This window comes from Miniopterus natalensis, chromosome 11, assembly GCF_054644295.1.
Source record: "Miniopterus natalensis isolate mMinNat1 chromosome 11, mMinNat1.hap1, whole genome shotgun sequence".
Taxonomy (NCBI): domain Eukaryota; kingdom Metazoa; phylum Chordata; class Mammalia; order Chiroptera; family Miniopteridae; genus Miniopterus; species Miniopterus natalensis.
In genome coordinates, this window is record NC_142091.1 from 76,408,334 (window position 1) to 76,432,689 (window position 24,356).

A 24,356-nucleotide genomic window follows, 5' to 3' on the forward strand; every position below is an offset into this window, starting at 1 on the left:
CTCCTGGAACCGGGCACAGTCGCCAGACTGGGACTGTGAACACCCGATTCCGAGCATGCAGGTCTTGTCCTGTTTTGTTTGTATGTTGTTTTTTAATGTCTTTATTGATTTCAGAGAGAGGAAGGGAGAGGGAGAGAGAGAAACATCCGTGATGAGAGGGTCATTGATCGGCTGCCTCCTGCACGCCCCCCACTGGGGATGGACCCCGCAACCCGGGCCTGTGCCCTCACCTGGAATCAAACCACGATCCCCTGGATCCTAGGTCGATGCTCAACCACTGAGCCACACCAGCCGGGCTTGTCCTGTTGGTTTTTTTTATGTGGTTTAATTGCCAAGTGTCTAAAGCTTAATGTGCTGAGCCATGTAAGTATTTTACAGATTTAACACCAGTCAACTGTCCTATTTGGATGCCAGCAAAGTTTTAGGGGTAAAATGGTACCTGACCAACATGCCCAGGTCTTGGGTTCGATCCCCAGAAGGGAGGCAACCTGTAGATGCCTCTCTCTCCGTCCCTGTCTCTGGCCTCTCTCTCTGGAATCGTTAAAAACCATGTCCTCGGGTGAGGGCAGAAGCATTTAGGGAGTCAAGGCCCTCTGCTTGGGGGTAAGAATCTTGGGTTTGCAACCTTTGGGAAAGCCACGGCTCCCCCCAACCCATTCAGGGGATTTCCCTGTTGACTTTTAGAGAAAAAGTAGAAGGGAGGGAGGAGGGAGAGAGAGAGGAACATCCGAGCCAGAGAGACATTGATTGGTTGCCACAAGCACTGAGCCCCACAGGGGCTCGAACCCACGACCGACCGTTCTGTCCTCAGGCCGACACTCTAACCCCGGAGCCACACCTGCCCGGGCCCCGGCTCTCTTCGGGTGACTCTGGGCGCCGAATGCATTTTTCCACCCTTTCACTCTCAACCTCTGTGCGTATTTGGACGCAAAGCGAGTCTCTTGTAGGCAGCGCGTAGTTGGGTCGTGTGTTCAATCCACTCTGCCAGTCTCTGTCTCTGACGGGGGGGGGGGGGGGCTTCGTGCATCTGCATTTGCAGAACTCACTGTTGAGGAGGGACTGACTTCTGCCACTCGGCTGCCTGTGGCCGCCCTCCCTCATCACCTTCCCTCCAGGAATCAAGCAGAGCCTGAGAACAGTCCCCACGCAAGTGGGACCCCAACAGTGTGGTCACATCTCTGCCACTGCCGCACCCCCCCAGTCTTTCAGCCGCCCCCAACCCAGGCTGCTCTCTCTGCAGGGGGACCGCCAGGGCCCAGACCCCCTGAGGGGCCCCTCTGAGCAGCTGGGCACAGTAGTTCCTGCTTCTGCCGTGTCTGGCCCCCCCCAGCCCCCCACCCCGTTCTTTCAAGAACCCCTGCCTGCCCCTGTCTGCTTCCTGGCTTGACGGGATGGCCACTGTCCTGCTGTCAGGCTCGGCCACCCCAGATTATGTCTTCGCCCTGGGTGTTATTGTTACTAAGTTGTTCTTACTTGGCGAAGCCTATACGTTGTAACACGTTGTAACACATTGTAACACATTGTAACACGTTGTAACACATTGTAACACGTTGTAACACGTTGTAACACGTAACACGTTGTAACACGTTGTAACACATTCAGCCCAAGCCGATGGATTGAGAAGGCTCATGTCCTGATGCCACATGCAGGGCCAGTGAGCTCAGCACCTCCCCAGCCCCAGGCCAGCAGGCACAGGGTGTGTCCTCCGTGGGCTGCATGTGTGCAGGGGGGGAGCCCCCAGCTCTCCAGTGAGATGGTCCGGGCTGGAGGCCTGGCCAAGGGGTCATAGCGCCTGCCTCTTACTGTTGCTAGTGTAAGGGCCACGCTTCTTGTTCTTTTCCAGCTGATCCTGATCACCTCGAGGGGCCTGTTGGCCAAGCCGAGCCAGGGGTACCCCATCAGGACAAGTAGATGCAGGTCCCAAGAGTACCTGTCTGCAGGCCTCTGCTGCGTGCTCTGCCCGGAGGGTGAGTCCGGGCCAGTGCTGTCCGCTGGACCCTGCCCTGAATGCACATCTAGCTTGTGAATGCACATCTAGCACATCTGGAAGGAAGCGCTGGCCCACTCTCAGCGAGGGTGATCGGGGAACCCCGTGCTGGCCAGCGAGGTGCTCCTGAGAGAGGGCTGAGCCCCGGGACCTCACGCAGCCACCTGGGCACTGGGCTGTGACTGGGCGGGTGGTGGCGAGCCCTGGCCGGGGAGGCAGCGCTGAGATGGGGTCCCCCTGCCTTTACTGACCCTCGACAGATGCTGATCCTCAGTCGGCCTCAGCATCGCACCAGCCCAGAGAGTTCAGGGGCCCTGGGGTGCCACCCAGCACAGCTGTGAGGAGCAAATCCAGGGCGGGTGACGAGCTCCCAGGGGCAAGAGCCAAGACCTTGTAAAACCCAGAGATTGCTTTTTTGTTATTAATCTTCATCTGAGGATATTTTCCATTGCTTTTCAGAGAGAGTGGGAGGGAATGAGGGGGAGAGAGAGAGAAACGCCCGTGTGAGACAGACACATATCAATTGGTTGCCTTCTGCATGTGTGCCGACCAGGGCTGGGGATCGAACCTACAACCCAGGTATGTGCCCTTGACTGGAAATCGAACCCATGACCCTTTGTTGTGCAAGCCGACGCTCTAACCACTGGGCAACACTGGCCAGGGCCAGAGGTTACTTTGATCCAAAAGCTCAAGACATAATTATTTCTTTTTTTTTTTAACTATACCTTTATTGATTTCAGAGAGAGGAAGGGAGAGGGAGAAAGAGAGATAGAAACTTCAATGATGAGAGAATCATTGATCAGCTGCCTCCTACACGCCCCTGACTGGGGATCGAGCCCGCAACCCGGGCCTGTGCCCTGACCGGGAGTTGAACCCCGATCACCTGGATCCTGGATCAACCCTCAACCGCTGAGCCACGCCCGACCGGGCGATTATTTCATTCTCATTGGAGCACCAGCCCCCAGGGACTGGTGCGCAGACCCCTACAGCAGGGTCACCGGGCATCCCTGGTGGGGACCTGACCCAGCGCCCGACCTCTTGCACAGGCCACTATGTTAAGGAACCCTGCAGGCGCCCCCACACCCGGGGCACGTGTGCGAGGTGTGACCGAGGGACATTCACGAAGTTCCCCAACGGCCTGCTGTCCTGCCGGCCCTGTTCCACCTGCTCCAAGGGTGAGTCTCAGCACAGGCCCCTTATGTGACCATGACCCTGTAGCCCCTGACCCCATGTGGCCAGGCTGGGACTGTGTCCCCAAGAAGTCCTCAACATCGAGCCTAAATGTTGAGGCACAAGGATGCTCCCTGTTTAGCTGTGAAAAATTAATTTAAGAAGCCGGGTGCCCAGGAACCCAGCCTTTGGGTAGAGACAGGCCGGTGCAGCCCCAAAGCTCAGGGCTCCGGGTTCCTGTAGAGAAGTGCCTGGGGGACTCCCATCAGCATGACAGAGCGCGGAGTGGAGATCGCTACCCCACAGGCCCCACAGTACTGACTCCCAAGGGTTTAGCTGAGGCTGGGTTTTTCTGTCACACAAAATCCGACGCTGGTTCCCTGATCTCAGAGGGACACTAGATGTGCCATCAAAGACTTGTGTTCCTCTTGGCACTGGATTCAGTAAACATGGTTAAGAAGTAGGCGTCCCCATAGGAAGGCGCGCTGATTTTTTGTGAGGCACCGAGGGACACAGGCAGCCTTGAAAAGAGAAACTGCTGTGGGGCATCTTGAGACTGTGGTTCCCAATTTATCCATGTGACCCGTTTCTGAGCCAGCACCCCAGCTCTCAGAGCTGGCCCTGGGGAGACGGATGTGCAGAGGTGGCGGAGATGTCCCTGGCAGGGTTTCCAGCCACCCTCGGGACCCTCCTGGTGCATCCTCTGTGGCGGCTGAGGTCCGTGCTGGGGCCACACCGCTTCCACCTGAACGCAGGACAAGGTGGCCCCCGGGGACTGACCCCGTCTTTCCCGACCTGCAGGGCAGGTAACGGTGATGAACTGCACTTCCACCAACGACAGCATATGCCAGTGCCAACCAGGCTTTTTCTTCCACCACCTTGGCTCCGATGATGCCTGCAGGCCATGCAGCAGGTAGGTGACTCTGTGCAGGTGCCCAGGGCGGGGGCAGGTGGCTGTGGACCTGGGCTCCTGGGGGTGATTCTTTAGGAGCCGAGAGCCCGTGGCCACGGGACCCTGGGCAGGTGAGTACAGGCCAGCCGCAGCCCAGAGGTGCGCTGCCCGCGGCCAAAAGGTTCTCTTGTCACCCCAGGTTCGTAGAATCGTATTAATTTTCAGGTTACTTCCATCTGGACAAAGTCTATTTCCCATAGTTTTTCTCCTTCTTCCTAAAGTTTTCGATCACCTCTCCCTGTTTTAATACCTACCACGCCTCGCTCAAGCCTCGCGTTGTCCGAGCCCTCCACCACCCCTCTGTCCCTCGTTCGTCCCCGAGCGTCTGTTCCCGGGTCCCCAGCTGGACTCGCTACTCTCAGGGGCCGCTCCCACGGCCAGGGCACAGCCAGGGCACATCCAGGGCACGCGCCCCCTTCCCCGCCCGCCACCTCCCTCTTTCTAGCAGCTCCTCTGTTCTGCTCCACTCTCCCCTCTCTGCTGCTGACTGTGTGCAGGATTCTGGGAGCGCCCCACCAGTGTCCTCTAGCCCCCGAGTTTCTGACCAGCGGCCCGATGCCTCACCCCAGGGGCGCGATGGGGTCCGGGGACCCAGGACTTGCCTGTCTGACTTTCTCCGAGGCTGTGCTCAGTCAGAAGAAAGCAGCGCGGCTGGCTGGACCCGCTTTTGATCCCTAAAAGGGTGTCTGGCCTGGGGATGCCTCCAGAGTTCTTCACTTTGTGACCCTGGAGTTTGGGGTCTAAGAATAAGACTCTTGCTCTCAGAAAGAAGGCAGGGGGCGGGAAGCATGGGGCTGGTGACATCCCCACAGGTGTCACCTTCAGCGCGGTGCAGAGAGCTGTGAGCACGAGGCCCCCCGCCAGCGCCTCCTTGGTCCTGGGTCTGACTATACCTCCCTGTGACTTCCAAACGCCGGGCCGTGAGCGACAGGCCCCTAGTTTTGCAACAGTTGGGAAGGAGCAGTTCATTCCTGAGCCTTTGCTAAAAGCAGGGCAGATTCCTTTCTCCTTCAGGCCACAGGTCCCCAAGGAAGGCCGGGATGCTCATTGGGGAGGAAAGTCACCCGCCGCCCTCCTCCTGGGATGTGGGTGATGACATCCGAGATGCTGGTTCTGGGGGGATGCTGGGGGCTCTCCGTGTGCCCAGGGCCCCTTGTGGGATCTTCAGTCACTGGGCACAGTGTTCCCAAGAGTGGGGTGGGGGAAGTGCCCCCCCCCGGAGCTAGACCCAGAGGCCACCTTCTGTTGGTGAGAACGCCACCTGTAGGCCTGGGGCCTGGGGCCTGGGGCCTGGGGCCTGAGCACACATGGAAGGAGGAACAGTAAGGGTATCTCCCTCCCCCAGGTGCCCCAAAGGGGAAGTCGCCCTGCATGGATGCAATTCCACGGCAGACACGGTGTGTGACAAGCACGTCCCAGGTAAGGTGGTTCCCTGTTGTTTCTGATACATATGTTATGGAGACGAAGACCACAAAATTAACCATTTTATGGCGAACAGTTTGGCGGCTCTTAGCACCACCCCCCTGCACAGTCAGACATGTTCATGCCAGCCCCTGAAACAGCAGCTCTCGGGGCCCTCCCTCCCTCGGCCCCCCACGAACTCTGATTTGCTGTCCGTGACAGATTTCCCTACTCTGACACCTCGTGGAAATGGAATAGTTTGGCACGTGGCCTTACGTGCCTGGCTTCTCTCACGCAGTATAGAGTCTTCATGGTCCTTGATTGCTGTAGAAGGGGTTGGAGCTTGATTGCTCTGCGTGGCCGAATCGTACGCAGACGTGTATTTGGGCTACACCACACTCTGTGAGTCTTTCATCTGTTAACGGACTCGGGCAAACTCTTTAAACAAACCCTTGAGCCAAGATGATTATAACGAAAGGATGATTTTTCAGTAAATGGTGTTGGGGAAACTGGATAGCCGCAGGCCAAGGAGTGGACACAAAAATTAACTCATGAAGAACCAAAGACCTAACTGTGGGAACTAACCCTGTAGAACTCCTAGAAGAAAACAGAGGGAAATTTCATGACATTAGATTTGGGTCTCCTTGGTCACTGGAGACACAGCCTGACATAGGACGTCCCTTCAGGGCGGACATCAGTGCACCATTCCCCAAACACCCACGTGGTCAAGCGAATCCTCAGGCCCATCTGAGACCTGCCCCCTGCACTCCTCCGGGGGAGGGGTCAGTCCTATCTGCCCTCCGGTGTGCCGCCTGCGCCAGGGGCTGGGGCCTGGCCCCGGGACAGGCCGGGCAGGCTGGGAGATGCCTGCTCGCGGCTCTCCCCGGTCGGCGGAGCCTACGTGCTTGCCCTCTTCCCCCGGCTGTGCCGAGATGGAATGGACAGGCCGCCCTGTGGGCTCAGGGTGAGCGACGTGATGACTTGACTTATGTATTGTGCAATGATCGCCGCGGCGAGTTAACTTCCATCACCTCCTATGGGCACAATGGAAGGAGAAAGAGCTTTTTTCCCTGGGATGGGAAGGCTTAGGGTCTGACCCTCTTAACCACCCTCCGATACATTGCGCAGAGGCTTCTGCCGTAGCCCCCCGCTGGTTCCGCACCCCGGGAACGTCTAACTCAAGCACGTACGTCTGATCCCTTCTTCCAGGCCCCCCACCGCCCCCTACCTGACAACCAGCGACCTGATCTCTTCTTCTGAGTTGGTTCTGTTTTTAGAGTCCACGTGAAATGGGATCACACAGGATTTGTCTTTCCCTGTCTTGTCTCGCTGAGCATAATGCCTTCCAGGTCCGTCCGTGTTCTCACAGTGGCAGGATGCGCTCTTTTCATGGGTGAACATGTTCCGGTGCACGCGTGTGCATGTGTGTGCATGCACGCGTGTGCATGTGCGTGTGCATGTGTCTGTGCATACACTCAGCTGCTCCGTCCGTTCATCTGTCCAGGGACACGGGTGGTTGCCGTGCCTTGACCCTTGTGAACGCGGGGCCGGCCGTCTCCCAAGCCTTGCGTTTGCATGTCTGCAGGCGTGTTCCCAGAGGCGGACTTGCTGGGTCTGTCTGTCCTTGGTCATGGGGCTGCTGGGAAAAGGTTGGCTTTGGACCTTCCTGACACACTGTCTGTTTTTCCCAGTTTCAGAGCGCATACACTGGCACCATTTGCTTGCGGCCATTCTTCCCACCATGCTTCTGGCGGCCATCCCCTATCGCTACATCATGAAACAAGGATGCAGGGGAGTCCCGGCTGCCTGCTGTTGTCTCCATATCGGTGTGTACTGGGGTTAGAGCCATCCGACAGGAGTGGGTGAGAGCCTGGGCTCCGGGGCAGGTCCTGGGGGCCCCTGAGTTGGGACAGGGCCAGGCCTTTTCCTGGTCGTCACCAGCTGAGGCTCCTCCCACCCCACAGAGTGGCCTGAGGGACAACCCACTGGGAAGTTGTCATGGCACCAGCTCCACTGAGCCTCTGGGGCTGAGGGACAGGCCAGGCTAGATATGGGGTCCCTGATGCATCATTAATGGGGTGCCAGCGCCGTCTCCTAGGCAGACCTGAGCCAGGGCAGGGGTGTCCGGCAGGTCTGTGGGGCACAGCCAGGGGGCAGCTATGCTCAATGGCGCTGGACTTTCTTGGGGCTGAGAGCCACAGGCCTCCTGGCAGGTCCCAGAAGCTGTGCAACCAGACAACTAGGGGAAAGTGAGGTGCACCAGGTCCCTTGCTGCAGCCTTCCTGGCCTGACCCCTGGCCTGGGGAGGGCGGAGTCTCTTCCCAAACCATCCCATCCCAGAGACGAATCTCCCCCTAACCACGGCTTGCTGTCTGTCTTCACAGGACGCAGTGAAGGTCACGGTGAGGGAAGAAAAAGAATGGTGAGTGTGGTCCTGGGACACCCACCTCTTTTTTTTTTTTTAGGGTTTTTTTTTTTTTTTATATCTGTATTGATTTCAGAGAGAGTAAAGGAGAGGGAGAGAGAGAGATAGAAACATCAATGATGAGAGAGTCATTGATTGAGCCCGCAACCCGGCCATGTGCCCTGACCTCCCGGGAATTGAACCCCAATCGCCTGGATCCCAGGTCGATGCTCAACCGCTGAGCCACGCCTGGCTGGGCTGGGACACCCACCTCTTGTCCTCACCATGCTCGGTGCAGGCCCCAGCTCTGCCTCCCATCCAGCGTCAGGCCAGCTCCGAGTTAGGAGGCAACCGGACCAGCTCCGGGAAGCCCCTGGCTGCCTGAGTGTCGGCTAAACAGGAGCCTTAGACTCTAGAGGGTTCCATTCACAATGGGAAAACTGATGCCCAACAGGCCTCAAGATGCCTTGACCGAGGTCTACTGAGGCCAGCCGAGCCAGCAGTGAGGGCAGAGGAGAGAGCAGAGCCAGCCCCACTGAGCCATGGAATCCTCGGGGCCCCTGTCCTTAGAGTGAGCGGTGGGGGCACCTGTGCTGAATCCCCCACTCAAGGCACTTCCTTGTTTCTTAGGTGCTTGAGAGCCCCAGGCCCTTCGAGTCACTGCATGAGAATGGAGATACCGACTCTACAGTCCTCTCGACAGGAGACGTCAGCCCCGAGAGGCTGTCTGAGGGCAGCCTGGACATGGGGCCAGAGGCCCCGATCCTTCCCAGGACCCTGGAGCACTGGGCGGGTGTGGATGGCCTGCAGGCTGCGGCAGGTGAAGGAGTCTGGGCCCCACACTGGTCACCCCCGCCTGACCCTTCCTCATCCCATTGGGTCTAAAACAGGTAGGAGGGTGTTTGTGAGTCTGAAAAAGAATAGTCATGGTGACAGTGTCCATCCCAGCCAGGCCGTCCCAGCCTCTCCCAGTGTCAGTTTAGTCACGAGAGTAACCCGTGGGGGGCACTGCACCCCGAGGCCAGGTGAGGACCCTGGGTATAGAGGGGCCACCTGTGCTGCGTGAGGAGCAGAGCGCAGCCCGGAGCCAGGGGCGCCCTGACCTCCCACGGCAGGGCACACTTAGCGTCACCCACCCACGGGTCCTCCAGGAGCCCTCCTCTGCCTGGGAGTGGGGACCAAGGGAGGGGTTAGCTTCCTATGGCCACTGTCAACAATTACTACAGACGCTTCTTTTCTCACAAGCCTGCAGGCCAGGAGTCCAGGGTCAAGGTGTCACAGAGCTGCACTCGCTCCTGAGACTTCAGGGCTGATCCTGGTTGCCGGCAGTCACGGGTCACACCTCTCCTTGCCTCTGTGGTCACAAGGCGGCTCCTCTGAGTGTCTCTTCTCTGCCAGTGTCTTGGCTGGTCTGCTGCAATATCAGTGTTGGGTTGTTTGAACAAAATAAAGTCTCCCCCCTCACCAGACCCCTAATTGGGGATTTCCATGTTGATTGACAAGGCTTTGGATCTGGGGCCATGGAGGCGGGTCTTCCAGGGGCTCCCTGGATGGAGAGGGAGGGCCATACAGGTAGAGGGAGCGGCCTGAGCAGGGCTTGGGGATGGATTCATCAACCAGGTGGCCCTGCAGGGCCAGCAGCATGGACCTTTGTCCACGGTGCAGGACAAAGGACCCGAGACGCTTTGCCCTCATTGTGGGCCCCTGCAGGAGCCCACTGGGTGCAGAGTGGGGGTGAGCAGGGAACCCGTCTGCCGCTCCGCAAGCCCACAGCTGCGCCTGTGACACAGGCCCGCAGCTGATCAGAGAGCCACTGGGCTCCACTGGGAACACAACAGGTGGCTCCAGGCGGGCAGAGAGTTTTAACACCACGGGCGTTAGTTACTGTGGCCACTGTGTGTCCGTCAAGTTTAAAACCAAGATACAGTGGGCACTTCCTAAGGAAACCTAAACTGGCAGCGTCGGTAGGTGAAATAAAAACTTGGGGATAAGCGCCAAGAGCATGGAGCCTGAAGGCTCCCCGAGCCCCACACCATCGCCCCGTGCTTGTGGCAGGGCACACGGTGGCCCCAAGGGCGTTGCGATCTTATCCTGGAACTTGTGAATGGGGACTTTGCAAGTGAGATGAAGTTTGGGATTTGGAGGTGGGGGGGAGTATCCTGGGTGGTCTTGTGTGCCCAGGGTCCTTATAAGGGGGAGTCTCAGGAGCCTTTCCAGTGTGGCTCAGGGCATGGGGACTGCAGGGAGCGGGTTGGGTGCTGTCCCGTGCACCAAAGGTTGCTGGTGTGATTCCTGGTTCCAGACACATGCCTGGGTCGGGGCTCTGTCCCCAGTGGGGCTGTGCAGGAGGCAGCCCATCAATGACGACTCTCTCATCACGGATGTTTCTGTCTGTCTCTCTCCCTCTCCCTTCCTCTCTCTGGAATCAATAAAGATACAAACAAAAAGAGAGAGAGAGAGAAAGGTACATTCACAGCAGCAAGAAGAGCTGTAAGGTTCCTGGACCGCACTCACAGACTTTCTCGGAGATGGTTATAAAACGGGAATGAGGGATGTCGAAGCGAGCGGAGGCCCTGTCTGTGGCCCGTGGGTAGACTCGAGATTGGAAAGATGTCTGTGGTCCCGACATGAACCTAAAAACCAAAGCAGTTCCAACCAAACTTTTCTTTGTGTGAGTGTGTAACTTGGCAAAGGGGTTAAAACAGATATGAATTGCACTGTTTAAATACCTATTACAGGGTCAAGGGCCAGGAGTGGGGAGAGCAGGGATGTCCCCCCGGAAACCAGGGTCTCGCAAAGACCCCCGGCTGTGGCTGGGGTCTGGTAGCGACCACAGGCAGACCCCATGGCGAAGCCGAGAGCCCACGGGAATGCATACCTGGCAGACTTTCTCAGGGGTCACTGCCAAAGCACAGTCCTGATCGGTGTGACTCATGTTCCACACCTGCCTGGAAGGGGCAGGAGGCTTCTTCAATAAGTGGTGACAAGCCACTTGGATATTCCTGTAGAAATAAAATAAAGTTTGTTTCCTGCTTCATACGACGCAGAAAAACACCCCCCCCCCCAAGTTAATAATAGCTAAGCAATGGAAATCAAAGCCTTGGCTTTTAGAAGAGGGGATTGGACAATACACCCCTCCCCCTGGGCGTGGGAGGATTTCTTCAATGGGACATGAAAGGAAGATACAGGTAAGCGCAGCTCTGTGACAAGTCACACCTCCTGACGGCTGGAAACACTATCAAGGTACCAGCTCCAGACTGGGAGGCTACTGTGAGTGAGGGCCACTGGCAAAGCCATGTCTCCTTCATGGCGTCACGTACAGATCCCTCGGCCCCTCCCCCACTCACAGGAGGGTCACACGCACAGACACGCAATCACGTACAGACGCAACAACACACACACACTCACCATCACACACAGGAGGGTCACACACACAGACACACACTCACACACAGACACATACGTCCACACAATCACACCGATACACACACACACAACTACACACACACACAGATGCACACAATCACACAGACACACAGTCACACACATGTCCACACACACATGCACACAATCACACACATTCACACACATTCACACACACAGACACACAATCACATACAGATGCACACAACCACACACACACATTCACAATCACACACACACAGACACACTCACCATCACAGACGCACACGTCCGCACGCACTCACGCCCGCCCCCAGATACCCTGCCTCCCATTTGAGCGTCTTCTGAAGTCTCTATTTTTCTACGTCTGGTTCCTCCGCGGAGGCCCGGCGCGCCTGCGCCCCAACGCGACTCCCCCCTTGCGCCGCAGGCCTCCTTCCGCCCCCCGGCCACGCAGACCACGCCAGCCACGCCGGCCCCGCCCCGGCCCCGCCCCCGGCCCCGCCCCGGGCCCCGCCCCGGGCCCGCCCCCTCCAATTTATTCCCGGGTCTCCCGCGGCCATTCATCCGTGCGCGATGCGGCGGCTGCTGGCGCTCGTGCACCTGGCGGTCCTGGTGAGTCAGTCCTTCGTACTCGGGGCAGCGGGGCGGCGGCCGGGAGCGGGGCGGCTCGGTCTGCGCCCCTCCGGGAGGCCTGGGCACCGGCGGGCACCGCGCTTTCCGCCCGCTGCCGCGGGGCGCTGAGCCCGGGGCCGGTCCCGCCGCCCCTCGCGCTCCCGGGCGCCTGGGGCCCCGGCGGACGGCCCAGGCGGCACCCCCGGTTTGGGAGGGCAGCTGGGCATTGGGGCACGATCGGGATTTTTGCCAGAGCGGTTCGCGGCGGGGCCCCGAGACCCTCTATCCCGGAGACGGGGGGGGGGGGCGGGAAGCAGGACATGGCCCGTGAGTGGGGTAGGGCCTCTGCGGACGGAGTGCCTCGGAATTCGCAAAGGCCGGAAACCCGCGCGGCCCGCGGAGGTGCAGAGATTTGTTCTGTTATTTTGGGAGCGAGAGGAAGGTGGAGCAGCCGGGAAGCATCCTTCGCGGGAAACGCGCCCGCGCCTCCCCGGCGGGTGCCCGCGCCTCCCAGGCGGGTGCCCGCGCCTCCCAGGCGGGTGCCCGCGCCGCGCGCTGCAGGCTCCTGCAGGTTTAAAAAAAATAATTCTGGTCGATTTTTCTACCAGCTAGCCTTCACTCAGAAATCGCTTCCTACGGATGGATACTCTGTTTCACTTTTTTTTTTTTTTTTTAGTAGAAAAATTGGCATTTATCTGAAAATCAAATTTGAATGCCCAATAACCATGTAAAAAGGGGCTCAAAATCTCCACCGTGTTCAGAGTAATCGCATACCATGTCATCTCTACATACTTTTAAAGAATTTTAAGTAAAATATTGATTTTTGGTATGTGGTGTAATGGAGATACACATACCGTGTTTTATGGCGTTGTGTAAAGGTAAGTATCTTCATTTCCAATCATCTGCTAAAGTTGAAAAGGTGCACCGCCCGTTAAAGAGAAATTCCTTTGTTGTTAAGAATGGGAAACAAAATTCAGAATAGCAGTTACTTCTGAAACTGGAGATAAAGAATGAGGTAAAGTATATTTTTAAAAGGAAAAATCTGTTTCATAAACTGGTTAATAAATACACCGGTGGTACTAAGTGTGCAAGGCAGGATGATTTCCTAAAAATGCCCGCCCCTAGTGGGGGAGTGGGTGGGGAGAGACGAACCAAACAATTTAGATGCATGTATGAACTCATGGACACAAACAATAGTGTGGAGAAGGCCTGGGGGAGCAGATGCGGGGTGAAGGGGATCAGTGGAGGGGAAAAGAGGGGACATCTGCAAATACTATCAATAATAAAGATAATTTTTTAAATTTTTTAATTTTTTTAAATTTTATTTTTGTTTAAAATATTACAGATGTCCCTTTTTCTCCCCAATGACCCACCCCACCTCGTCCCATCCCCCTCCACCACCACCCCGCCCTCCTCCATCCCTCTGACATTCGTCAGTCTCATCTATGCTTCCATGTCATTGAATCAATTCTGTTCATCAGTTTATTAAGTTCTTTAGATTCCACGTATAAGTGAGATCATGTGATGTTTGTCTTTCTCTGCCTGGCTTATTTCACTCAGCATAATATTCTCTAGGACCATCCATACTGTTCCGAAGGGTATGAGATTCTTCTTCTTTACAGCTGCGTAGTATCCATGGTATGAATGTCCCACAGATTTTTATCCACTTATCTACTGATGGGCACTGGGGCTGTTTCCAGCTCTTAGCTACTGTAAACTGCGCTGCTATGAACATCGGGGTGCATATATTCTTCCTGATTAATGTTTCAGGATTCTTAGGATACATTTCTAGGAGTGGAATCACTGGGTCAAAAGGCAGCTCCATTTTTAATCTTTTGAGGAACCTCCACCCTGCTTTCCATAGTGGTTGCCCCAGTCTGCATTCCCACCAGCAGTGCACTGTGGTTCCCCTTTCTCCACATCCTCACCAGCACATGTCTTTTGTTGATTTGTTGATGGAGCCATTCTGACAGGTGGGAAGTGATACCTCATTGTGGTTTTAATCTGCATCTCTCTGATCTTTTCTTTCTCTTTTTAAAATACATTTTTTACTGATTTTTAGAGAGAGGGAGACAGAGAGACGTGTGAGAGGGGAGCATCCAAAGGCTGCCCCCTGCACGCCCCTGACCGGGGATCGAGCCCACAGCCCGGGTCTGTGCCCCTGACCGGGGATCGAGCCCACAGCTCGGGCCTGTGCCCCTGACCGGGAATCGAACCCACAGCCCCGGCCTGTGCCCCGACCGGGAATCGAGCCCACAGCCCCGGCCTGTGCCCCGACCGGGAATCGAACCCACAGCCCCGGCCTGTGCCCCGACCGGGAATCGAACCCACAGCCCCAGCCTGTGCGCTGACTGGGGATCGAACCCACAGCCCCGGCCTGTGCCCTGAGCAGGAATCAAGCCCACAACCCGGGCCTGTGCCCTGACCGGGAATTAAGCCCACAACCCGGGCCTGTGCCCTGACTGGGAATCAAGCCCACAGCCCCGGCCTGTGCCCCGACCGGGAATCGAGCCCACAGCCCCAGCCTGTGCGCTGACTGGGGATCGAACCCACAGCCCCGGCCTGTGCCCTGAGCAGGAATCAAGCCCACAACCCGGGCCTGTGCCCTGACCGGGAATCGAGCCCACAGCCCGGGCCTGTGCCCCTGACCGGGGATCGAGCCCACAGCTTGGGCCTGTGCCCCTGACCGGGAATCGAACCCACAGCCCCGGCCTGTGCCCTGACTGGGGATCGAACCCACAGCCCCGGCCTGTGCCCTGAGCAGGAATCAAGCCCACAACCCGGGCCTGTGCCCTGACTGGGAATCAAGCCCACAGCCCCGGCCTGTGCCCCGACCGGGAATCGAGCCCACAGCCCCAGCCTGTGCGCTGACTGGGGATCGAACCCACAGCCCCGGCCTGTGCCCTGAGCAGGAATCAAGCCCACAACCCGGGCCTGTGCCCTGACCGGGAATCGAGCCCACAGCCCGGGCCTGTGCCCTGACCGGGAATCAAGCCCACAACCCGGGCCTGTGCCCTGACCGGGAATCAAGCCCACAACCCGGGCCTGTGCCCTGACCGGGAATCGAACAAGAGACCCCTAGGTGCCCGGGTCCACACCCACCCACTGAGCCACACTGGCGGGGCCCAATTTGATTTTTAAAAAATATTTGCATTACATAGTATTTATCTTGATTTTCCTTCATGCTGGGCCAGGGAGGTCACATTCTCGGGGTTCCAGAAGCCGTGTAGCTGGGAGACGTGGCAACCGTCCCAGGCTCGGCTTCGGGCAGGGTGAGAAGGTGGAGCACGGAGCTTCTCTAAGCAGGAGAGGAGCTGGGGGAATGGGCGGCGCTGGGTGGAGCTGAGGCTTGAAAGGAGACTTCAGGGTGGCCAGGTGGGCCTGGGGTGAGGCCTGGGCTTGGGGGTGAGTCCCTGGGTGGCTGGAGGCCGGGGCGCCACTCCTGTGCTCTCTCAGACCTCAGGGGCCTGCGCCCACTGCGGTGACCAGGCCGCCTGCCCAGGTTCCTAGCATCCCTGTTACTTTTTTCTTCATTTTCCGCAACCAGAAGTGCAACACGAACCAGTGAGAACTATCTTTAGGATCTATTTGGATTTGCGGTGAAGAGGGGGAGAGGGTCTGCAGGGACAGGGAACAGGGCCGGGAAAAGGGGATCAGAGGGGACGGAGGTACTAAATCGGCGAATTACAGGGGAAGGAGGCTCGTGAGTTATCAGGCTGAATTTGGAGGCAAAATCTAGCCATGGGCTGCTTTTAAGAGAAAAGTCTCAAAGGAGGGACACAGGTCAGAGGGAGTAATGCAGGTGGGAAAGGAAAGGGGGAGGCAGGTGGCAGGTGGGCACATCTCCTAAGGACGGCGCGAGTGCCATTCTCACAGCGGTACCAGGGGACTCGGGCTAGAAAGCATTGCGGGGACAAGTACAGGAGCAGCTGCTGGGACGATGAACTGCTTCTAGAGCAGAGACTCGGGTCCAAGGGTCCCCGCCGCGCCGGTCCTGAATCGGACCATGCAGGGAGAGGCGCTGACCACGCCAGAGACACTGGCTAAGCCACATGCTCTGGGAACTAAAGACGTCCCCCCGTAACAGCTGGTCCATATAGCCAGTCCAAGGTCACAGCCGTGTGAGGCAGTGTTCCCGGCGTGCACCCCCAGGGAAGTCCACCCCTCGAGCTGCGCAGCGCTGGGCGGGTCGCCGTCCACCTCCGCCCGCAGGTGTCTGTGCAGAGGCCTCTCTGGGTGAAGCCATCTCACTTTCTGATTGCAGGTGCCTCAGGTAGCCATTGTGAAGCAGTGTGACCCCGGCTATTACGTGCTGGGCAGCCTCTGCTGTAAAATGTGTCCAGCTGGTGAGTGTCAGGACGTCTCCCGAGCCTTCGCGGACCTGACCTGGGAGGGGGCTCAGAGCTGCAGGCCACCCTGGCGGGGCGGGGAGCACCTTCCGGGTGGACCTCTCCCCAGTTACCCTCCCACCCATTGCTCGCCTCCCTCCCTGCCTCTGCACCCTCCTACTCTGACGTGGGCGAGGGACATTCAGCGGGGCGTGGAGGACAGAAGTGGGGTTGGCGCCCAGGTGGGACGCTCCCGCTGACCCTACCGTCAGGGCAGTGATGATGGGCACCCGAGGATGGAAGCTCCTGCCCTCAAGACCAGCAAGTCCACGGAGGCTTAGTCACTCTAATGAAGAGGCTCTGAATGAGCCCCATAAAGCCGCCGGGGAGCCACGGGTCCAAGGGCCTGCTCTGCCCACGCTCCTACCACATCCCCTCATGGCCAGGCACTGCCAGACACCTGACCTTCTGTGGGACCTGGTCACAGGCCCGCTGCCCCCACACCTGCACCCCCATCTACACACAGACAGGTGTGCACACCTTATCAGTGAGCTTACTTTAGGGGTCTCCTCTTTGAAGGGGCCAACCACACACCTGCACCCATCTCCATCCAACCCCCACCCCCACCCCACACATGCCTCCTTTTAGCCATGAGCCTGAACCTTCAAGGGGCTCCCAGCTCAGGGACACAGCTGCACTCATACTTGCATACACACCTCACACACGCCTGGATACACCTGTACCTACCTGTACTCACACCCATACATACATACACACATCCACGCATGCACGTATCTATGTGCACACATCACAGTTAGGAATGAATGAGACACATGGTCCGACATGAAATCCTGCGAGCATTCTACATGCAAAGTGCATGTTGCTCCAGCCCCAGGGGCAGGCGCCAGGCCAGGTAGCTCCCGTGGGAGTGGGAGTGGGATGTCAGTAAAAGCTGAGAGGTAAGCCAGGTCCCCAGTTCCTGGGACATACGTAGCTGGGTTTCAGTCCAGAATGTTCCAAGGAGTCAGGAGGTGAGGGTTGGTACTGTGAGGGGGCCTGGATGCCAGGTGCACGCGACCTCCTCGAGCAGAGGCTTCAGGAACCAGACTGGGTCTGAGCCCTGGGCCCCCACCTCACCTCTGTCCCACCCCTCCCACAGGCTCGTACGTCAGTGCACACTGCGACGTGAACCATGCCACACAGTGCGATCGCTGCCCGTCTGACACCTTCATGAACCACCCCAACAGGGAGACCGCATGCCGACCGGTTACCGAATGCCGGGGTGGTAAGTGGGCTGCAGTCAGGCGAGGAGGTTCTTTGGTTTCTACCGCACCCCCCCCCCCCAGCCTCTTCGACCTGGCCCGGAGGAGTCACCCAAAGGCAAGTGTTAGAGATGAACAGGGTTGCCGGGCTGCCAGAACAGCGATCTCAGGGCGCGTGTTTACCAGACTAGAATAGAGGTGTTCGCAGGGAGGGGGACTGCAGGTGCGATGCCTGCGACTAAGCCGCTGGACTGGGCCGGTGTCCAGAGTCCCAGCCCTGGTGACTGACCCCTAGCCTTCCCTCCAGCAGATCAGGAGATGGTGGTTAACTACACCCGTGTCAGCGACCGGCAGTGCCAGTGTAAGTCCGAGATCTATTACTGCGACTCTGAGGACTGCGTGGAGAACTGCAATCGCTGTACCAGGTGAGAGCCTCGGGGCAGCCATGAGCTGCCTGGGCCTGGGCCCCCGCTCCCCACCTACCACTTGTCTGCTTTGAGTCACTTATGTAGTTGCCTCCTTATATGTCCCATCTGTGACATAGTGGCACCTGCCACATAGAGGCACCCTGGAGATTAAGTCAAAGAAATAGCCTGGCTATTTCCACCTGTGGCTGCGCTTGAGCCAATGCTCAGTTCACCCACTGAGTCACGGATCCACTCACTCTGCCCATTGCTAAGCCGCTGCAGCGCAGGTAGAGCTGTGCCCGAAGCCCCACTGGTGTCAGAGACAGGCAGGCAAAGCGCATGAACAGTGACGGGCCCATGGTGGCTAGAGGGCGGCCGGCTAATAGAGATAGCAGAAGCCCGAGGAGGGAGGGCAGGCAGGAGCCATAGATAGTTCCGGAGGAAGGGAGCTCTGGGCAGGAAGAACAGCAGTAGGCACCGTGCCCTGGAGGCACAGCTGAATGAGCACTGTCACCACAGGAGTGACCTGGGCTCTGCTGTAAGAAATAGCCAAGACTGGCTACTTTACGAACAGCGGGACTGGAGTGGCTCAGTTGATTGAGCAGCGTCCTATGCACCGAAAGGTCCCCAGTTCGATTCCTGGTCAGGGCACATGCCCAGGTGTAAGTTGATCACTGGTTGGGGTACATACGGGAGGCAACCAATCGATGTTTCTCTTCATCTCTCTCTCTCTCTTTCTCTCTCTCTAAGCCTGTCCTTGGTGATGATTAACAACAGGAATGTACTCTCCCCGTTCTGCAGACTGGAAGTCTGAAATCGAGGTGTCGGCAGGGCCACGCTCCCTGCGAAGGCTCTGGGGAGAATCCTGCCCGCCTCTGCTGCTTTGGGTGGTGGCTGGCGCTCCTAGGCTTGCAGATGCATTGCTGTGACCTCTGCTTCTGCCTTCATATCATCTCCTTGGTCTGTGTCTCTTGGCCGTCTCCTCTCTACGTACAGATTTCCCTCACATGAGGACGGTGGCCATTGATCAGGGCCTGCCGGCCTCCGGTATGACCTCACCTTAACAACATTACATCACAAAGACCCTACTTGCAGTGAGGATTCATTCTGAGGTTCTGGGTGGGCATGGGTTTGGGGGAACTTCTGGGGAGACATTCCTGGGGTAAAGCCCCTTGCAAAGCAGCTCACTTTTGTGAGACGCCTGGTAGGCCCTTCAGTACAACTCAGACCATGCTGAGCTGTCAGCTCTTGTGTCTGACAAGTCCACAGTCAGGGCTGCCTGCAGGTCTGGTTTGCTCAGGGCTCTGCTTCTCTTGACTCGCTTGCCTGCCCCCATCTTCATGGGCTTCGTTTCTGGGCTGACTTCCCTCTGGGTGGAGATTGGGCTCAAGCAGGTCCAGTCCTCAGAGCCACACACAGCTTTTCCCAGGAACAGAGAGGGAGGCTTTTCCCCGATATCACAGAATTCCCAAGCTTTGCTCTCGCTGAACGTTTGAGCCCGATGGTCTGGGAAATGCCGGGTGTGGACCGCCCAGAGCTGCGGGGCCTTCCCGGGACCTGGGCTGGCCTGGCGGGCAGCAAGTAATGCTCGGTGTTTCTTCATTCTTCCTCTCAGTTGTCCCGGCGCCACCCTTCAGAAATGCAGTGCCACAAAAGATACCGTGTGTGCCCCAGAGCCAGGTAAGCAGCCTCTCCCGCCTCTTCAGTCTGGGGCGGCCCACCTGTCCATAGGGTGCACGGTCCAGGCTCCGTGGGCCGTGTGCTGTCAGTGCTCAGCCCTGCCCCTGTAGAAAAGGGGTCGGAGGCCACAAGTAGATGTGTGTACTTGGCTGTTGCCAATAAAACTTTATTTACAAAGCTAAACGGGGCCGCATTCAAAGTGCCCTGTCTTGAGTAAACAAAATTCTTGGGGACTTGCTGTGGCTCCCCCATCCTTGCTCTCTGGGTTAGGGCTCTGTGGGGGTCAGGCTCAGCCTCCTCGGCTGACCTGGTCACTCACTGGTACCGTCCTTCCTCACATTCCATGGGTCGCAGTCAGGAGAGGCGCTGGTTCCAGGAGGCCGGCGGGGTTCTCCCCTTTCACGCACACTCGTCCCATTTCCTCTGCCCTCTGTCAGGTAGTCCCCAGTGCCCTGCCGGGTCCCTGCCCTCACGGGCAGTCACATGTGACATGAGGACTTGAACTGGGCCCTTGCCAGGGGCAGAGGTGAAACCCAAGGCCTCTGGAACTCTTGCGTTATACCTGCACAAGAATCCTGCCCGATTTTATATCAGGCGTTCCATTTATATCTGGGTTCTTTGTTGGTTTTGATCATTTCAAACGTTGGTAATTATGCATAAACTCAGCATACAGGCCCTTTGTTCTAGAATGTCTCCTCCCATAGGCAGGGTGCCCTTTAACTCAGTTTATGGGGTGTCCTGGTGGACCAAGGTTCTTCATATTAACGTGGCTGGTCTGTCACCATTTTCCTGTGTGCCCGGTGGTCTTCTCCACGTGAGACATCTTTGCTCCTCCCGCGAAGATCTCAGTTAGGACCTAGTGTGAGACTAAAGAAAAGCTGTTAGAGGAGCAGTGACGTAAGTGGGAGAGTCACTGTGTTGTCTCTCCCACCCTCATGGGGTGGCTGACGCATCCTGGGGCACAGGACCTTTGCCACTCTAATAGGAAGATGGACCTCCTATGGCCCCTGAGCTGGGGTCCTCGTCTCTGAGCCCCGAAGGATGAGCCTGTCCTGCCTCCCACCTGGAGAGCATTTGGGGCCTGGAGACAGGCAGCTGTTGTCCTGCCTGAAGCAGGCATTTGCCTTCTGCAGCATGTCCTTCGGTGGAGGGGACGTGCTCACCCTGCTATGGCGCTCTCTGTTTGCCCTCCCAGGGAACCCAGCCACTAACCAGGCCAGCGGGTGTTTGTCTTTGCCCAGTATCATTGGCATCAGCATCGGCGTTATTGCCATCATCGCCATCATCGCCATCATCGTGGGCATCATCCGCTATAGGAACCAAGGTAAAGTAGAGGTAGAGCTGTCCTGGAGCACAGTAGGTCAGCAGCCGCACCCGGGGCTCTGAAACAAGGACCTGGCACCAGGAGTTTCTTGATAGGGCGTTTTTCATTTAAAATAGAGCTGGGCTTACTTCCTGACTCAGGGGCCCTCGGTGCCCGAGCTGGTGCTCTGGGCAGGGAGCTGTGTGCTGCGGGCCCCCTGCCCTGACTAGGCGCTGGGCTTCAGACCCAGCTGGCTGGGGACGGGGCGTCTGCGGTGCCCTCGGCCGGGAAGCAGGGAGAGACTGGCGCTGCTCCAGCCAGGGCTGGGGTCCTGGGGAGGTGAGGGCACCAAGGATGCTCACCTCTCCTGTGTTCGCAGGTGCGCAGATTTTCCAGCGGGTGGTCAGTTACTTGAAACGTAAGTACACTTTCTTTGTTGTGAGTCCAAGTCCTTGTCTCTCAGAAGTCCCTGTGCAGTGAGCGTCCGCTATAGTCACGTGCCACGTCACGACAGGCACACGCCCTGAGAAATGCGTCCCCGGGTGATTTTGTGGTTGTGGGAACGTCACAGAGCGTCCGTACGCCCGGAGGGTGCGGCCAGCTACACGCCCGGCGTGCGTGGCATAGCCTGTTGCTCCCGGGCCGCAAACCCGCACAGCATGTGACCGCACAAAACAACACGGGGCTGAATCGCGCACAAGGGGAAACGGTGCGGTCGACAGACGTGGTGAGCAGGCCACGGTGTGTGAGGCTGCCGCCTGTGACACTGTCCCCTCCGTAGAAGGAGCACAGCAAACACAGCGACACAAAGTATTCGGTAGTGGATACATAAAGCTCAGCGTTACCCAGTGTCCCCTCCTCTACATCCTTGCAGCTGCTGCGTTTCTGTACCGCTGGCCTTGCGGGCCTGTGGGTTTGTTTCCACCAGCATTGCCACAACTAGGCGTGTGATACATTGTTGCCCTGTGACAGGATGGTGTCACTGGGCGGGAGGAGTTTTCAGCTCCATGATAACCTGATGGGACCACAGTCGTATACGTGGCCCCTCATTGAACGAGACGTTGGCATGCGGCTCATGACTGCGTTTTCATTTGCTTTTCTTCATTTTCACTTTCCGCAGGATCGAGCGAGCCGGGCAGCCCGGTGAGTATGTTCCCGGTGGTAGCTTCAGGCCTCGAGGGCAGTGGAAACACCCCGGGGTGGGTGCGAGGCAGCCCAGGCCCCTACCTGCGTACACAGCTCGGCTTTTCGGGCGGTGTCTGCGTCCCTTTACCAGAGCCCACAATGTCTGTGCTGGAAAGAAACTTAAACTCTACTGGTCTGGGCCACCGAGTGGAAACTGAGGGGCAGCGGGCCATGGGTTTCCGGGTGCTGCCGTAGCACAAGATCCCAAACGTGGGGCCTAGGAAGTAGGAACTCGTTGTCTCCCAGACCTGGGGGCCAGGAGTCTGAGGCCCTCGGGGTGGATCCTGCTGCCCCTCTGCTCACCTCTCCTGGTGGCTGCCAGCCGTCCCTGCTGTTCCTTGGCTTGTGGGCGCATCGCCCCAGTCTCTGCCTCTGTCCTCACCTGGCCTCCTCCCCGTGTGTCCCTCTGTCTCTGCACTCAGAGGTCACTGGATTTAGGGCCCACTCTCATCCAGTGTGGCCTCACCTGCAAAGACCCCGTTTCCAAATAAGGTCCCATTCACAGGCCCCAGGGGTCAGGATGTGGACCTATCTTTCTGGGGTCACCATTCAACCCCTGTCTTGGGGTCCCCCAAGGAGTTGTTGGCAGAGCCGGACGCTGACCCCATGGAGCATTTTTCTTTAAAACTGCGCAGCCCCAGCTGACCTATCAGACAACTTGGCAAAGTTTCTTGGGAAGGGCTATGCTGCAGGCTCCTGTCACTAAAAGAAATGAGTTTGTCCTTTAGCCAAATGGAAGCATCCAGCCCAGTGAGGACCCTGAGAGAGACTCCCCAGCCCCTGGCATGGAGACAAGACCGCTGTTGGAGAACGGCTCAGCCTTAGCACCCAGGGCCGGGACCCGCCCAGGACCCTCTGAGGAGCCTGAGGAAGGAATTGAGCTGGAGGCGGTGGTGGCCGAAGGGAGCCAGGCAGCCCCAGAGCAGGTGCTACAGGCCTCTGCCCTCAATGTCCACGGGCCCCAGAGCCTGACCAAGGCGCCATCCTCCCTCAGATGTCTGGAGCAGGTAAGGGGACACCTGGCTGAATAATGCTGACGCTGCGCTTATTGAGAGCACTTGTGTGCAGGGCTGGGCTAAGTGCGAACATGTGCTCGCACAAGAAGCCGCACAGGTGTCTCCCCCGGAACAATTGTATTCTCTTCTCTCCCCAGGATTATAAACAAAAGTATTTTTTGAAGGACACGTCCTGTGATGGTAAGTCATCCAAATTCTCGGTCTAATGTCTTTATTTCTGGGAAGAGGGGGTCGTCTACCTCCACGAAGCTTAGGGAAGTTTTCTGTGGACTTAGGACGCTACGCGTGCCTTCCAGAAACGCAGGCCAAGTCTTCCTTCTTGACTTTCTCTTTTCCAGCCACCAATAGGCTGTGTGATGAGTTCTGCCACAAGGTTCCAGAAAGTAAGTGGAAGATGTTCATGAGTCTGATCGGACTTGAAGAAAACGACATTGAGATGTGTGAGCAGGAAACCCCGGGCCGTTTGATGGAGCAGCGTCGGGAGATGCTCCTGCGCTGGAGGGACACGGCGGGCAGGGACGCGTCCCTGTTCACGCTCATGGCAGCCTTCCACGCGATGGAGCCGGGGGAGTGTTTGCAAAATATCATAAACGTATTGGTTGCTGAAAATATCTTAGGTAATCATGTAGAGGCCCCAAACTAAAGATTTCTGGCGCCGTGTTGTGCCATGAAGCAGTGTTATGAGCGGAGAGGGCCCAGCCTCCTTCGCAGGTCCAATCCCATTGAGCCTTCCTGAATCTCAGATCTTCCTTGTGTTCGGGCCACCATGGCCAGGAGAATATACGAATGAACAGTCACACTTCCAAGCAGAACCCCATTACTCACTGTAAAACATTGTGTTTAAATCGTCCCTTTTATGTTGCAAAAGGTCCCCCCTGGTTTCCTGTAACAAAAGCTGACAACCTAACAAATTCTTGGAAACCCCTTTACCGCAGTGCCTTTGTAGTTACTGAGTATAAATGAGGGAAGAACTGAGGGTCGGGGCTAAAGGCTCCAAAAATTCAAACACAAACTCTGGTGGTCGTCTGTCACGGGTCACCCCAGAACACTTGTCTAAGGCGATCCCATGTAAAGCTCCAATGGGGAGGTCGGTGCAAGCAGGAGGCCTTCTCTGCCAGGGGAGGTGTGTTGGGGCCCCGGCCTCTGCGCTTGCCCCACTAGGCCATGCCACAGTGTGCTCCCCTGTTGACATTGGCATGGCTTCCTATCTAGTCTTGCTTCCCTTGGGGCTTTCCAGAGTCCAT

General features: G+C 57.5%; 2 protein-coding genes and 1 long non-coding RNA gene across 4 annotated transcripts; 2 read left to right on the plus strand and 1 right to left on the minus strand.

Moving 5' to 3' along the window:
• The first annotated feature begins 3,967 nt into the window (after positions 1-3,967).
• LOC107540364 (tumor necrosis factor receptor superfamily member 10A-like) lies at positions 3,968-8,854 on the plus strand. 2 transcript variants are annotated; one of them, XR_015715302.1, is made up of 5 exons: positions 3,968-4,070; positions 5,455-6,696; positions 7,202-7,336; positions 7,895-7,932; positions 8,545-8,854. XR_015715302.1 is itself a non-coding variant. In XM_087822071.1 (5 exons), the coding sequence occupies exons 1-5, from the start codon at positions 3,973-3,975 to the stop codon at positions 8,797-8,799; spliced, it is 600 nt and encodes a 199-aa protein (XP_087678197.1). In that variant the 5' UTR covers positions 3,968-3,972; the 3' UTR covers positions 8,800-8,854. The 2 variants fall into 2 exon arrangements, 1 of the variants encoding a protein (XP_087678197.1); XM_087822071.1 differs by having other exon boundaries at positions 5,455-5,528.
• Positions 8,855-9,251: 397 nt separating this feature from the next.
• Positions 9,252-11,312, minus strand: LOC148092123 (uncharacterized). Its single transcript, XR_015715303.1, has 3 exons — positions 11,131-11,312; positions 10,793-10,916; positions 9,252-9,328 (listed from the first exon to the last, which is right to left on the minus strand). It is a non-coding gene; the product is annotated as an uncharacterized LOC148092123 (long non-coding RNA).
• Positions 11,313-11,892: 580 nt separating this feature from the next.
• Positions 11,893-24,092, plus strand: LOC107540363 (tumor necrosis factor receptor superfamily member 25-like). Its single transcript, XM_087822308.1, has 11 exons — positions 11,893-11,931; positions 16,196-16,277; positions 17,419-17,544; positions 17,832-17,946; positions 19,544-19,608; positions 20,804-20,932; positions 21,291-21,329; positions 22,032-22,054; positions 22,825-23,103; positions 23,250-23,292; positions 23,451-24,092. Exons 1-11 carry the CDS (start codon positions 11,893-11,895, stop codon positions 23,753-23,755), a joined length of 1,245 nt encoding a protein of 414 aa, XP_087678434.1. The 3' UTR covers positions 23,756-24,092.
• Positions 24,093-24,356: the final 264 nt, after the last annotated feature.

Coding starts and splice junctions, on each gene's coding strand:
- LOC107540364 (XM_087822071.1), top strand. CDS start 3,973: ATGAACTGCACTTCCACCAACGACAGCATATGCCAGTGCCAACCAGGC. Junction 5,529..7,201: donor GTGTGACAAGCACGTCCCAG/GTAAGGTGGTTC, acceptor TGTTTTTCCCAG/TTTCAGAGCGCATACACTGG. Junction 7,933..8,544: donor GTGAGGGAAGAAAAAGAATG/GTGAGTGTGGTC, acceptor CTTGTTTCTTAG/GTGCTTGAGAGCCCCAGGCC.
- LOC107540363 (XM_087822308.1), top strand. CDS start 11,893: ATGCGGCGGCTGCTGGCGCTCGTGCACCTGGCGGTCCTG. Junction 19,609..20,803: donor CGTGTGTGCCCCAGAGCCAG/GTAAGCAGCCTC, acceptor TTGCCCTCCCAG/GGAACCCAGCCACTAACCAG. Junction 20,933..21,290: donor CATCCGCTATAGGAACCAAG/GTAAAGTAGAGG, acceptor CTGTGTTCGCAG/GTGCGCAGATTTTCCAGCGG.